At 44.9% G+C, this 14,190-nt stretch overlaps 1 protein-coding gene across 1 annotated transcript in view; it reads left to right on the top strand.

Moving 5' to 3' along the window:
* The window catches only part of LOC149460622 (uncharacterized), a 29,062-nt gene extending 15,145 nt beyond the window's left edge, over positions 1 to 13,917 (top strand). The window contains exons 4-6 of the mRNA XM_089679448.1: positions 169 to 310; positions 12,014 to 12,231; positions 13,788 to 13,917. Coding sequence (XP_089535574.1) covers positions 169 to 310; positions 12,014 to 12,231; positions 13,788 to 13,802 — 375 coding nt within the window. The 3' untranslated portion in view covers positions 13,803 to 13,917. The remainder of the gene's footprint in view (positions 1 to 168; positions 311 to 12,013; positions 12,232 to 13,787) is intronic.
* Positions 13,918 to 14,190: the final 273 nt, after the last annotated feature.

Genomic DNA, 14,190 nt, shown 5'->3' with positions numbered 1-14,190 from the left:
TAGGAAATGGACAGTTTCAGGATGGCATGCGGTATTTAGGGGAAATGTACCGACATATCACATGTGATCTGCTTCTGTGAAGGGAGACAATGTGTGGATTTTGTGTGATGTCACAATCATAAATCTTACATTTTACAGGTGATATTTTCTCTCATTTCCTTGATTTAGAGTGGAGATCCAATCGATATAGAATTTGAGGTGAAAGCAGAAGAAGAAGAGGCGTATGTGAGGGATGATCAGCAGTCTATGGAGGAGGATGGAATAACGGGGACATTTATAGAGGAGGACACTCCTACAGAGATCAGTACAGGTGGGTCATGAACACTAAATCCATTCCTCCACCCATACTGCTCACTGATTGGTCCAGAGTAGGGCGGGGACTGGGTGATATCAGCCTGTAATCCCCTGGTCACTTTCCTGAGCTGTGTTCCCCGTCCTGTATTCCTGGATTTCTCTCGGATAATCTTCCTTCTCTGTGCTGCAGACACAATTTATGTATCTAGACTGGATTTATGGAGGTTCTGGGGTTCAGCTGGCAGCAAAATTTCACCATAAGTGTTACTAGACCTAGACACCTGGGGTGTGTGTCTTGGGTGTCCTTCCTCATGTCCAGATCTATTAAGATCTCTGACAGAACAATTCTCCCAGGGTTCCTTGGTCTGTGGTCTGCTGGCTGTGCCGGGTGGAGGGATATGTCTGTAGTGTCTCAGACCCAAGTCACTGAGTGCAGTCTCAGTAAACATTTAATCTTCCACTGATTACTGAATACCAATATTATGAGTCCTGACCCTTACGCTGTATAATTTATATTTTACATTCCATACTCCTGACCCCTGCACTATATACTCTATGTTGTACATTACATCCTCCTGACCCCTGCACTATATACTCTATGTTGTACATTACATACTCCTGACCCCTGCACTATATACTCTATGTTGTACATTACATACTCCTGACCCCTGCACTATATACTCTATGTTGTACATTACATACTCCTGACCCCTGCACTATATACTCTATGTTATACATTACATACTCCTGACCCCTGCACTACATACTCTGTGTTGTACATTACATACTCCTGACTTCTGCTCTCCCCCCTCCCCCCACTTCTATATATACACATAATATGGATTCTCTTTTGTTACACCCATTTCCTACCAGCTGGACATTTTATATCGGATGATGTGATTGGAGCACAGACTTTTACATGGTGATAATAATGTGATAACATCCTCCAACTTTGGCCCCTTAAACAGAAAGTGATAATGAGGGAGGAGTCAATACCCCAATGATGGTGGTCTTCAGGATCAGTCCAGTCTTCATCTTGGTTGTTCTCCCCCCATCCTCACTCTCTGACCTCTGGTGGGGCTCAGCCCCGCTGTTCTTCATGACTAAATCATGGACTAAATAAGGAAGTGCTGTACTTCTTGTGTTGGGAAGATGGCGATGAGTGATAGAGGGGGTGGGGACCCTCGTCCTATAATCCCCTCATCACTGTCCCTCCTATAAAAGACAGTTCTGGTTGTTTCCTCACTCTCTGACTAAGGTCCATGAATAAAGAAATGACCTGGTAGGAGATCAGAGGAGCCATTTCCTAGTTCCCTTGAGGGTGGAATTGTAAGCTCCTCAGAGACCAAGCTGCCTGGTGTGGGCGGAGTCCTGGTTTGGGGGAACCAATCCGCTCCTGTCTAGTAATCCTCTTTGTCTTTGTATTTTAGTCCATGGCCGGGAGATGAGGAAAAACAATGAGGATTGTCTCACTTTGTCTCCAGACTGGAAAGTAGAAGATGAGGACATCACACAGTATAGTCCAGGAGAAAACCCGGCTCCCTCCAATGTCCATCCGGCACCACCCAGTGTAGATGGACCATCGGATTCCTTGTATCCTGAGGAACCTCAGACTGTGAGGGACCGGGCCGGCCTTCCAACAGGGAAGAGCTTCTCCTGTACTGAGTGTGGGAAATGTTTCAGTTATAAATCCCATCTTAATGTGCATAAAAGATCTCACAGGTGGGAGAAGCCATATTCTTGTCCTGAGTGCTGGAAATGTTTTACAAGGAAGTCCGATCTTTCCAGACATCAGAGAACTCACACAGGGGAGAAGCCGTATTCCTGTCCTGAATGTGGGAAATGTTTTACAAGAAAATCCGATCTTTACAAACATCAGATATCTCACACAGGGGAGAAGCCGTATTCCTGTCCTGAGTGTGGGAAATGTTTTTCACTGAAGTCCCAACTTTACAGACATCAGAGATCTCACATGGGGGAGAAGCCATATTCCTGTTCTGAGTGTGGGAAATGTTTTTTTAATGAAGTCCGAACTTTACAGACATCAGAGATCTCACACGGGGGAGAAGGCATATTCCTGTCCCGAGTGCGGGAAATGTTTTTCACAGAAGTCCAATCTTTACAAACACCAGATATCTCACACGGGGGAGAAGCCATATTTCTGTCCTGAGTGCAGGAAATGTTTTTCACAGAAGTCCCATCTTTACACACATCAGAGATCTCACACAGGGGAGAAGGCATATTCCTGTTCTGAGTGCGGGAAGTGTTTTTCACAGAAGTCGCATCTTTACACACATCAGAGATCTCACACGGGGGAGAAGCCAGTGTCCTGTTCTGAGTGTGGAAAATGTTTTTCAGAGCTGTACCGTCTTCATAAACATCAGAGATCTCACACTGGGGAGAAGCCGTATTCTTGTCCAGATTGCGGAAAATGTTTTTCACAGAAGTTCAGTCTTCATCAACATCAGAGATCTCACACGGGGGAGAAGCCATATTCCTGTCCTGAGTGCAGGAAATGTTTTACAAGGAAGTCCGATCTTTCCAAACATCAGAGATCTCACACGGGGGAGAAGGCATATTCCTGTCCTGAGTGCGGGAAATGTTTTTCGCAGAAGTCCCATCTTTACAGACATCAGAGATCTCACACGGGGGAGAAGCCGTATTCCTGTCCTGTGTGCGGGAAATGTTTTTCACAGAAGTCCCATCTTTCCACACATCAGAGATCTCACATGGGGAAGAATCCACCTTCCTGTCCTGAGTGAGGGAAATGTTCCTCACTGAAGTCCTGTCTTCCTGCACATCAGGGGTACCACACAACCGTGGAGGTGTATTAATGCCTTGAGTGCGGGAAATGTCTTCTAGATGAATGTTGCTGGACATCCCAGCTCTCATGTGGGGAAGAAGCACACCCTGATATACACCTCAGATATACTCCATGGCTGATCTTCATCATGGAAGAAACAGTTGATAAGGAGATGAGAGGCCCCCAAAGACATGGATGAAGTGCAGTAAATGTCGGGGTGCAGAGTGGTCAGTAGATCCTGGAAATGAAGGACACAACTTCAGCCCTTCTTGGGTGTCGGAGTTGCGTTTCCTGATAATGATATAGCGGGTTACAGAGCTAGAAGCCGGGAGAGCCCAGATCTCGTTATCGGGGAACTTTACACAGACAACAAGAACTTCTGAAGTTGATGTCCTTCATTTCAAGGCTCTACAGAACAGTGGTGACCCCGAAGCGTCTCTCTGTCTTCAGTCCATCCTTCTCCCATCCCCCAACAGGAGGGAAGGAGAACTCCGCCCCAAACTAGGGGGGAACTTTCCTCTCATTATTTCCCTTGGCTTCTGTGTGGGTTTGGGTGGTTGGAGGAGTGCGGCACGAGAGGGAACACAGCTTGTTGTTCTATGTCTACATATGGGGTCTGGGTAGAGGGGATCCACCAGAAAATATGAGGGGCGGTGTCATACAAATACCGGAGATCACCCCCCCCAACATATTATTAGTGTACTATGTGAGGGGCGGTGTCATACAAATACCGGAGATCACACCCCCCAACATATTATTAGTGTACTATGTGAGGGGCGGTGTCATACAAATACCGGAGATCACACCCCCAACATATTATTAGTGTACTATGTGAGGGGCGGTGTCATACAAATACCGGAGATCACACCCCCCAACATATTATTAGCGTACTATGTGAGGGGCGGTGTCATACAAATACCGGAGATCACACCCCCCAACATATTATTAGTGTACTATGTGAGGGGCGGTGTCATACAAATACTGGAGATCACACCCCCCCAACATATTATTAGTGTGCTATGTGAGGGGCGGTGTCATACAAATACTTGAGATCACACCCCCCCAACATATTATTAGTGTGCTATGTGAGGGGTGGTGTCATACAAATACCGGAGATCACACCCCCAACATATTATTAGTGTACTATGCTAGGGGCGGTGTCATACAAATACTGGAGATCACACCCCCCAACATATTATTAGTGTGCTATGTGAGGGGCGGTGTCATACAAATACCGGAGATCACACCCCCCCAACATATTATTAGTGTCCTATGTGAGGGGCGGTGTCATACAAATACCGGAGATCACACCCCCCAACATATTATTAGTGTCCTATGTGAGGGGCGGTGTCATACAAATACCGGAGATCACACCCCCCCAACATATTATTAGTGTGCTATGTGAGGGGCGGTGTCATACAAATACCGGAGATCACACCCCCCAACATATTATTAGTGTACTATGTGAGGGGCGGTGTCATACAAATACTGGAGATCACACCCCCCCAACATATTATTAGTGTACTATGTGTGGGGCGGTGTCATACAAATACCGGAGATCACACCCCCCAACATATTATTAGTGTGCTATGTGAGGGGCGGTGTCATACAAATACCGGAGATCACACCCCCCAACATATTATTAGTGTGCTATGTGAGGGGCAGTGTCATACAAATACCGGAGATCACACCCCCCAACATATTATTAGTGTGCTATGTGAGGGGGGGGTCATACAAATACCGGAGATCACACCCCCCAACATATTATTAGTGTACTATGTGAGGGGCGGTGTCATACAAATACTGGAGATCACACCCCCCAACATATTATTAGTGTGCTATGTGAGGGGCGGTGTCATACAAATACCGGAGATCACACCCCCCCAACATATTATTAGTGTACTATGTGAGGGGCGGTGTCATACAAATACCGGAGATCACACCCCCCAACATATTATTAGTGTACTATGTGAGGGGGGGGTCATACAAATACCGGAGATCACACCCCCCAACATATTATTAGTGTACTATGTGAGGGGCGGTGTCATACAAATACCGGAGATCACACCCCCCAACATATTATTAGTGTGCTATGTGAGGGGCGGTGTCATACAAATACTGGAGATCACACCCCCAACATATTATTAGTGTGCTATGTGAGGGGCGGTGTCATACAAATACTGGAGATCACACCCCCCCCCAACATATTATTAGTGTGCTATGTGAGGGGCGGTGTCATACAAATACCGGAGATCACACCCCCCCCAACATATTATTAGTGTACTATGTGTGGGGCGGTGTCATACAAATACCGGAGATCACACCCCCCAACATATTATTAGTGTGCTATGTGAGGGGCGGTGTCATACAAATACCGGAGATCACACCCCCCAACATATTATTAGTGTGCTATGTGAGGGGGGGGTCATACAAATACCGGAGATCACACCCCCCAACATATTATTAGTGTACTATGTGAGGGGCGGTGTCATACAAATACAGGAGATCACACCCCCCCAACATATTATTAGTGTACTATGTGAGGGGGGTGTCATACAAATACCGGAGATCACACCCCCCCAACATATTATTAGTGTGCTATGTGAGGGGGGTGTCATACAAATACCGGAGATCACACCCCCCAACATATTATTAGTGTACTATGTGAGGGGGGGTGTCATACAAATACCGGAGATCACTCTCATACATTTATGGGTTGATGAACATAAATTAAATAAAACCATATCAATAATCCAATCATTGATTTAAAACCCCAAATTCCTCGTTTGGCCTTTAGATGGCGCTAAGTATCATAGCAATTAGCGCCATCTTGTGACAGAATGCAACATTTATCATTTGAAATCAATTGGAAATATTCATCCCGCTCAGCAAATAGACTCCTAACATTCACCATTCCCCATTCACACAGGAGGAATGGACATGCACTTTCACCAGGTGAATGGTTCTACACATTCTATGAATAGACCCCCAAATGTCAGGAGACGTTTCTATAAAGACGGGAAGTATGGAGCAGAGAAATGAATAGACCTCCCAGCAATGTTATTACCAGGCTGCAGCTAGGGGGAGCTCTAATGTCACCCCAGCAGAGGGATCCCATCTAGCCCACATTAACCCTCTCACTGCCAGAGCTGTTTCTGCATGATTTTGCACACATGGGAAAATGCAGATTTTGGTCCTGAAGATGAGATAAACCCCCAAACATCTATTCTGTGACATCAGAGGCCCTGGAGAATAAAATGGTGGTGATTGTTAAGGTGTTCCCCGTACACAGATTCCCCTTCATATCCGCCTTTATTTCCTCCTTTCCCCCATTTTCTATGTTGGGATCTTTTCTACAATACTTTGTTATAATAATGGAACACGTTGTGTATTGTATTGTACACCAATAATAATGACTCCGCCCCCACATTCCAGACAAGGGATCTTCTTGACCAATCAGATTCCTTCCTTTACTATTTCCTGATTCTATGATTACAATCTTGTTAAAAATATAATTACAATAAAAAGTTTATTGAATGAAAAAACAAAATTGTGTTGTGAGTGACAAACGTCTTCATCATAAATTGTTCATAGATGACACATTGAGAGCCTTCCCAGGTCATCAGCATAGAGTGCAGTGGTCAGGAGTATGTCATATACAGCCCTGTGTATAGAGTGCAGTGGTCAGGAGTGTGTCCTATACAGCCCTGTGTATAGAGTGCAGTGGTCAGGAGTATGTCATATACAGCCCTGTGTATAGAGTGCAGTGGTCAGGAGTATGTCATATACAGCCCTGTGTATAGAGTGCAGTGGTCAGGAGTATGTCATATACAGCCCTGTGTATAGAGTGCAGTGGTCAGGAGTATGTCATATACAGCCCTGTGTATAGAGTGCAGTGGTCAGGAGTATGTCAGATACAGCCCTGTGTATAGAGTGCAGTGGTCAGGAGTATGTCATATACAGCCCTGTGTATAGAGTGCAGTGGTCAGGAGTATATCCTATAGAGCCCTGTGTATAGAGTGCAGTGGTCAGGAGTATGTCATATACAGCCCTGTGTATAGAGTGCAGTGTGTCAGGAATATGTCATATACAGCCCTGTGTATAGAGTGCAGTGGTCAGGAACATGTCATATACAGCCCTGTTTATAGAGTGCAGTGGTCAGGAACATGTCATATACAGCCCTGTGTATAGAGTGCAGTGGTCAGGAGTATATCATATACAGCCCTGTGTATAGAGTGCAGTGGTCAGGAGTATATCATATACAGCCCTGTGTATAGAGTGCAGTGGTCAGGAGTATGTCATATACAGCCCTGTGTATAGAGTGCAGTGGTCAGGAATATGTCCTATACAGCCCTGTGTATAGAGTGCAGTGGTCAGGAGTATTTCCTATACAGCCCTGTGTATAGAGTGCAGTGGTCAGGAATTTGTCCTATACAGCCCTGTGTACAGAGTGCAGTGGTCAGGAGCATGTCATATACAGCCCTGTTTATAGAGTGCAGTGGTCAGGAGTATGTCCTATACAGGCCTGTGTATAGAGTGCAGTGGTCAGGAACATGTCATATACAGCCCTGTGCACAGAGTGCAGTGGTCAGGAGTATGTCCTATACAGCCCTGTGTATAAAGTGCAGTGGTCAGGAGTATGTCATATACAGCCCTGTGTATAGAGTGCAGTGGTCAGGAGTATGTCATATACAGCCCTGTGTATAGAGTGCAGTGGTCAGGAACATGTCATATACAGCCCTGTGTATAGAGTGCAGTGGTCAGGAGTATGTCATATACAGCCCTGTGTATAGAGTGCAGTGGTCAGGAGTATATCATATACAGATTTGTGTACAGAGTGCAGTGGTCAGGAATATGTCATACAGCTCTGAGTATAGAGTGCAGTGGTCAAGAACATGTCATATACAGCCCTGTCTAGAGTGTGCAGTGATCAGGAGTATATCATATACAGCTCTGTGTACAGATTGCAGTGGTCAGGGTTATATCTTAGGCCTGATTACAGAGTGCAGTGGTCAGGAACATGTCCTATACATGCCCTGTGTATAGAGTGCAGTGTTCAGAAGTATATCATAAGCAGCTCTGTGTACAGAGTGCAGTGGTCAGGATTATATCTTAGGCCTCTGTGTCGAGTGCAATGGTCAGGAGTATATCATATACCGCCCTGTGTTCAGAGTGCAGTGGTCAGGAACATGTCATATACTTATATCTTAGGTCCATATACAGAGTGCAGTGGTCAGGAGTATATCTTAGGCCTCTGTGTTGAGTGCAATGGTCAGGAGTATGTCATATACTGCCCTGTGTATAGAGTGCAGTGGTCAGGAGTATATCATATACCGCCCTGAGTACAGAGTGCAGTGGTCAGGATTATATCTTAGACCTGTGTACAGAGCGCAGTGGTCAGGAGTATGTCATATACAGCCCAGCATGCATAGTACAATGGTCAGGATGTTGTGGTGTACAGCCCGGTATACAGAGTACACTGGTGAGGAATATAAACCCTTGTAAGGAATGCAGGTATCCAGTGACAGCGGGGAGGACCAGATCGGTGGGCTATGCCTAAGAAATGTGGAATAAGACGGAGTAGGAGGAGTGTGATTACAGGGGGTGTAAAGTCAGGAGGTTTGTTACCTCCATGCATTCTATATATGAAGGTAAATACCCTTCTCTATGCAGCAGCCCCCCCAATACTCACCTGAGCCCCATCCTGATCCAGCAATGTGCACAAGATCCTTGGCAGTCTGGGGACTCTCCCTCCTCTTTGGCTGAGACAAGAGCAGGGGCCATTGGCTCCTGCTGCTATCAATCACAGCCAATGAGGAGGGAGAAGGGACTCTGTGGAGACACAGAGCAGCGACTCGCTCCCGAGCCTGCTTGGATGCCCCCATAACAAGCTGCTTGTTGTGGGGGCACTCAACAGGAGAAGGGGCCAGGAGCGCATGTGGGGGACTCGAGAAGAGGAGGATCCAAGCTGCTCTGTGCAAACATCACACACAGCAGTAAGTATGACATGTTTGTTTTAAAAGAAAAAAAATGTTGCCTTTACAATCACTTTAAGTGGAGTTTACTAATGGACACGACACCCTCCGACACCCACAGATCATAAACAAAGCAAAAGTGACTAATAAATGTGACAGCAAATAACCAACCCAACAACCTGACTATAATACACTGTGTACAATGGAGGGAAGCTGACATACACCGGGCAGAACTGGGACTGGGAATCAGGGGAGCAGAGATGGGGAACAGGATGCAGGAAACCAGAATCAGGGGAAAGTATACAAGATACAGGACGCAGGATCCAGCAGGGAAGCGGCTCACAGGCAGAACACTGAGGCACTGATGAAAACTACGGGGGGATTATATACCTTCCCAGCAGCCAGCATCAGGTGGAGCCTCATTACTGACACCTTCTGTCTGCTGGGAGACACAGCAATGTCTCCTCTCCACTTACTTCCAACTAACCTCTCACCCAGAGCATCCTGTCTGTACCTGACATCACTTCCTGTCTGTAACTGACATCACTTCCTGTTTGTGCCTGACATCACTTCCTGTCTGTATCTGACATCACTTCCTGTCTGAACCTGACATCACTTCCCATCTGTACCTGACATCGCTTCCTGTCTCGGTAGAAGGGCACTCACCACCTGGTGGAGCTCAGAGGAACTGCAGCTCCAAGAAATGTCTCATAGTTTGAACCTTGTTGTTTCCAAATGTTCTTGAATGATCATGTCCATGTCTGGCAGGTTCCAGGACTCTTCAGAGTGGCAGTGAGGTGATGACTCCGGAACACTCTCTGGGTTCCATCACCAGGCACTGCAATTATACCCGACTGCTGGGAGCCACCATCTCCTTTCCTACAGTGAAAGTATAATTGTGACATCAGCAGAGAGGCAGCGGGAGGGTGGGATCAGGTAAGTACCACCACTGACCACCAATGCTGGGCTGGGGGTACACTTTATTCTCACTGACACCAACAATGGGGCTTATTTATCTCACTGACACCAACAATGGGGCTTATTTATCTCACTGACACCAACAATGGGGCTTATTTTATCTCACTGACACCAACAATGTTTTTATCTCACTGACACCAGGGATGGGGCTTATTTTATCTCACTGACACCAGGAATGGGGCTTATTTTATCTCTCTGACACCAGGGATGGGGCTTATTTTATCTCACTGACACCAGGGATGGGGCTTATTTTATCTCTCTGACACCAACAATGTTTTTTTTATCTCACTGACACCAACAATAAAGCTTATTTTATCTCACTGACACCAACAATAAGGCTTATTTTATCTCACTGACACCAACAATGGGGCTTATTTTATCTCACTGACACCAGGGATGGGGCTTATTTTATCTCACTGACACCAACAATGGGGCTTATTTTATCTCACTGACACCAACAATGGGGCTTATTTTATCTCACTGACACCAACAATGGGGCTTATTTTATCTCACTGACACCAACAATGGGGCTTATTTTATCTCACTGACACCAACAATAAGGCTTATTTTATCTCACTGACACCAACAATAAGGCTTATTTTATCTCACTGACACCAACAATGGGGCTTATTTTATCTCACTGACACCAACAATGGGGCTTATTGTATCTCACTGACACCAACAATGGGGCTTATTGTATCTCACTGACACCAACAATGGGGCTTATTTTATCTCACTGATACCAATGATGGATGTCAAGGAAATCATGCCCACGGTGACTGGCTAACTGGAGTGAGATCCTTGATTGGTGGAGAAGGAATGAGGGTGGAGCTTTCTCTGAATTCTCATCTGTTGACAATTGATGGACTGATCTGAATTCTGTGTGAAATATATCTGGTTGTTAATGATTGGCCGGAAATCAGGTGGTCACACCCCTAACCGATGACTCCTCAGCTGTCGGCAGGTTTCCCCACTGACAGCTGAATGTCCACAAAAGAATTGTCAGCAATTACAAATTGTGGAAAACCCCTCAGAATGTCTCTGAGAAGAAATGATATTTTATCTTCTCTCCAACTCAGACTATATTTGTCTTAGACGTAAGAGGCCCAAAATCCCGAGTCCCTGTCAGGTCTGAGCTCCAGCCGGATACAATCACCTTCTCCACTCACATAGTTTGCTTTTGTAAATGAAGTGAGTACAGAATTGAGGAAAGCGAGGACACCCGGCAACAATGGGATTCTGTCCTATCTCCTGCACCCGGAGCAAATGAACAACATGTACCAGCCTTCCCAGCACCATCAATGTACACTGTGGAGGCATCTTGTATGTAGACTCTGGATTCAGCAAACCAGCAGCCTGGCCATTCAGGAACGTACCATTGTTCAGCTCTGGGGGGGGGGAAACAAACATCTCTCATGGAAAGGAGCTCTGGGGAGTCAACAGACCAATCTTTCATCTATACATCTGTTTCCATCTATCCACATCACTCCATTCTTTTTCTGGACAAAACCATTATAAATATCAGCGACAGATTTACAAATCTAGGATTTTACAATGAGAACACAATGTCACAAGGGATCTATAAAAGATTTTATCCGGACACAAGATCCCATTGTAAGAAAGGAATTCTGAATATGAACAGCGACTGTTATGTGGGATCCCATTATATTCAGTGCGGGGAAATGTATCTTTTATATTTTACTGAAACCTTAGATAATAAATGACATTTATGTCCCAGAAATTAACTTTACTGTATTTGTAACTGAAATTGTACCTTTCATAAATCATTGCACTAATATTGTGTAAAATAATAAATCATAAAACATCAGAACTACTAACAATTCATCCTCTAGTGTGTCTGCTGTTGTGAAGAAATATATATAATATTTGGGGGTTTTAAGTAATTTTAAGGTATAAAATGGTCTTTAATACATGTAAACAAAATATTTAAAAATGTCTCCAGGTCTCCATGGACCCCTTCATTCCACACAGTCTCCAGGAATCGGGAAACCTCAGAGAAACCAAGTGTCCCCCGACTTCCTCTCCAGGCTGGGATGTCCCCCTGGTTGGGTGCCCCCTACAGTAGAAGAAGCAGACTGCACCTGCCTACATCTTCTTTATGCTTTGTCTGATCAGGATGGCGGTCATTTCTCCCTGAACACGGAGCCCCCTAAACACAAGGTAAACGTGGTGCAGCATTGAGCCCCGTCCAGCTGTAGTGTAGACTTTGACAGGCTGCAGGCAGCGGGGCTGGACACTGTACCTGTGCCTACCAGGTGTATTATAATGCCAGCATTGCACCCACAGGGGCTGGACCCCCCATGTACAAGGGGCCTAAGAGATACCATCAGCTGGTGTCCCATTCCACCAGACCCCTATAACTGGAAGAGGACATGTTTGGGGGGATGTGTTGTAGAAGAACCCAGTCCACAGTATTGTGTGATGAAATTATAATTCAACTTTATTAAATGTGACACTTTAACAACAGAAGAAAAGAAATAGATTGTTTACATTTCAAGGATCTATTTATACAGTTTATATATTATATGCTAAGAAACTGATTAACATATGACACACCCCTCATTAACACAAGCCACACCCACTTATGTATCCCTCTAAACATCTAAATCCCTGTAAAATCCCAGAAGACACTTTCATCTTTTATCCACAACAAGCTGATTGGGTAAAAGAGAACCCCGAGCCCCTCCTACTCATTCCCACACAAGTCCATGTCACCATCTACAAGGTGAGAGGACCTGAAGGAGAACAAGACCAGGACCACCAGGACCATCGCCTGACTGAAGCCATGCTCACATTTCTTTCTAATGCTGCTTCTATGGTCTCCTCAGATACAGATTTGGCAGATGTACATTAGTGGAACCCTTTCACTCCGGCCAATGTAAGGTTTCCATCAGCAGCAGCACGGCCTTATAGCTACAGCACCCGGGGGTTGTCTACATTTGTTAGGCCAACTGTCGGATTTCTGGTGGAAGTGATTCAGCCGCACTGAAGGTCCTCCCCCCACCAGGTATACCGGGCTCAGCTGTCCCTCCTGCAAGCCCAAGACAGGCATGGTGGGTGTCAGTGGTGAGAGCAGAAGGAGATCAGCAAACATCTGATCTCTGATCTCCCCTTCAGTGAATGGATGTGGGAGGTGGGAGATTATGTCATTTCTGGGTTCAGCGCTGTCATTCTCCAGTCACTATGGTTTGGGAAGGAGCTGATTAGGCATGATCTGTGTTTGACCATCTTTCTTGGGGTACAGAGGTGACATTAGGGGTCTAATAATGTTCTGATGTCTCTTTAAAGAGGACCTGTGACCAGAAATATGTATCATGGGGGCTATCAACCCCCTATCTGATAGAAGCCATGTTAAGTGAAAAAAGAGTTGAAAAAAATTAAAGTAACACTATAAAAATAAAAAAAAAACACAAAAATCACACAACACATTTTACATATCATTGCACAAGTGAGAGTGAGAACAATCATTCTGAGGACATCGTTCACAGGTAACAATCTGAACTGATAACCTATAAAGGCTCTTAAAGCGTCACCTTTGAATAATTTTTGGTACTGAAGTTTGTCACCATTTCACAAGTACGCACAGTTTATAAAGTTTGACATGTTTGGTATCTATATACTTGATGCCAAACCCATATTTTATATTTCACCAAACAAATTGGGTCATATATTGTGTTCTTTGTGCACTAACATTATCTTTGTTGTTTTTTTTACAGGAAATATGCATTTAATAAACAGCTGTACTAATATTCTGTGACATGAAAAATGGCAACTACCACCATTATATTCTCCAGAGTCTCTGCTTTCAGAAAATAAAAGAAATGTTTGGGGTTTAACTAATCATATGGCCTGAAATGTGAATTTAACTAAAAACAAAAGCAAAATAAACTCTGGCAGTGAAAGAAAATACAGCAATATATAACATTTCAAAATTAAAACTATGGTAGCAACAAATGGCTTAAGAAGCAAACCCACCATATTACTCAACCAGGTTCCAACTAAACCCACCCAAAACATTGGATCCCACCTCCTCCCACCCAGGTTCCTGTTGGAACTCCTTTACCTTGTGTAGATATCCCCTTCTGAGATCCTCATGATCTAATATAAATGTACAACACT

Source organism: Staurois parvus, unplaced genomic scaffold (assembly GCF_062004578.1).
Source record: "Staurois parvus isolate SC_StPar_1 unplaced genomic scaffold, SC_StPar_1.0 ptg000224l, whole genome shotgun sequence".
Lineage (NCBI taxonomy): Eukaryota > Metazoa > Chordata > Amphibia > Anura > Ranidae > Staurois > Staurois parvus.
The sequence above is the reverse complement of the archived record's forward strand: the minus strand, read 5'-3'. Positions and strand labels throughout refer to the sequence as shown.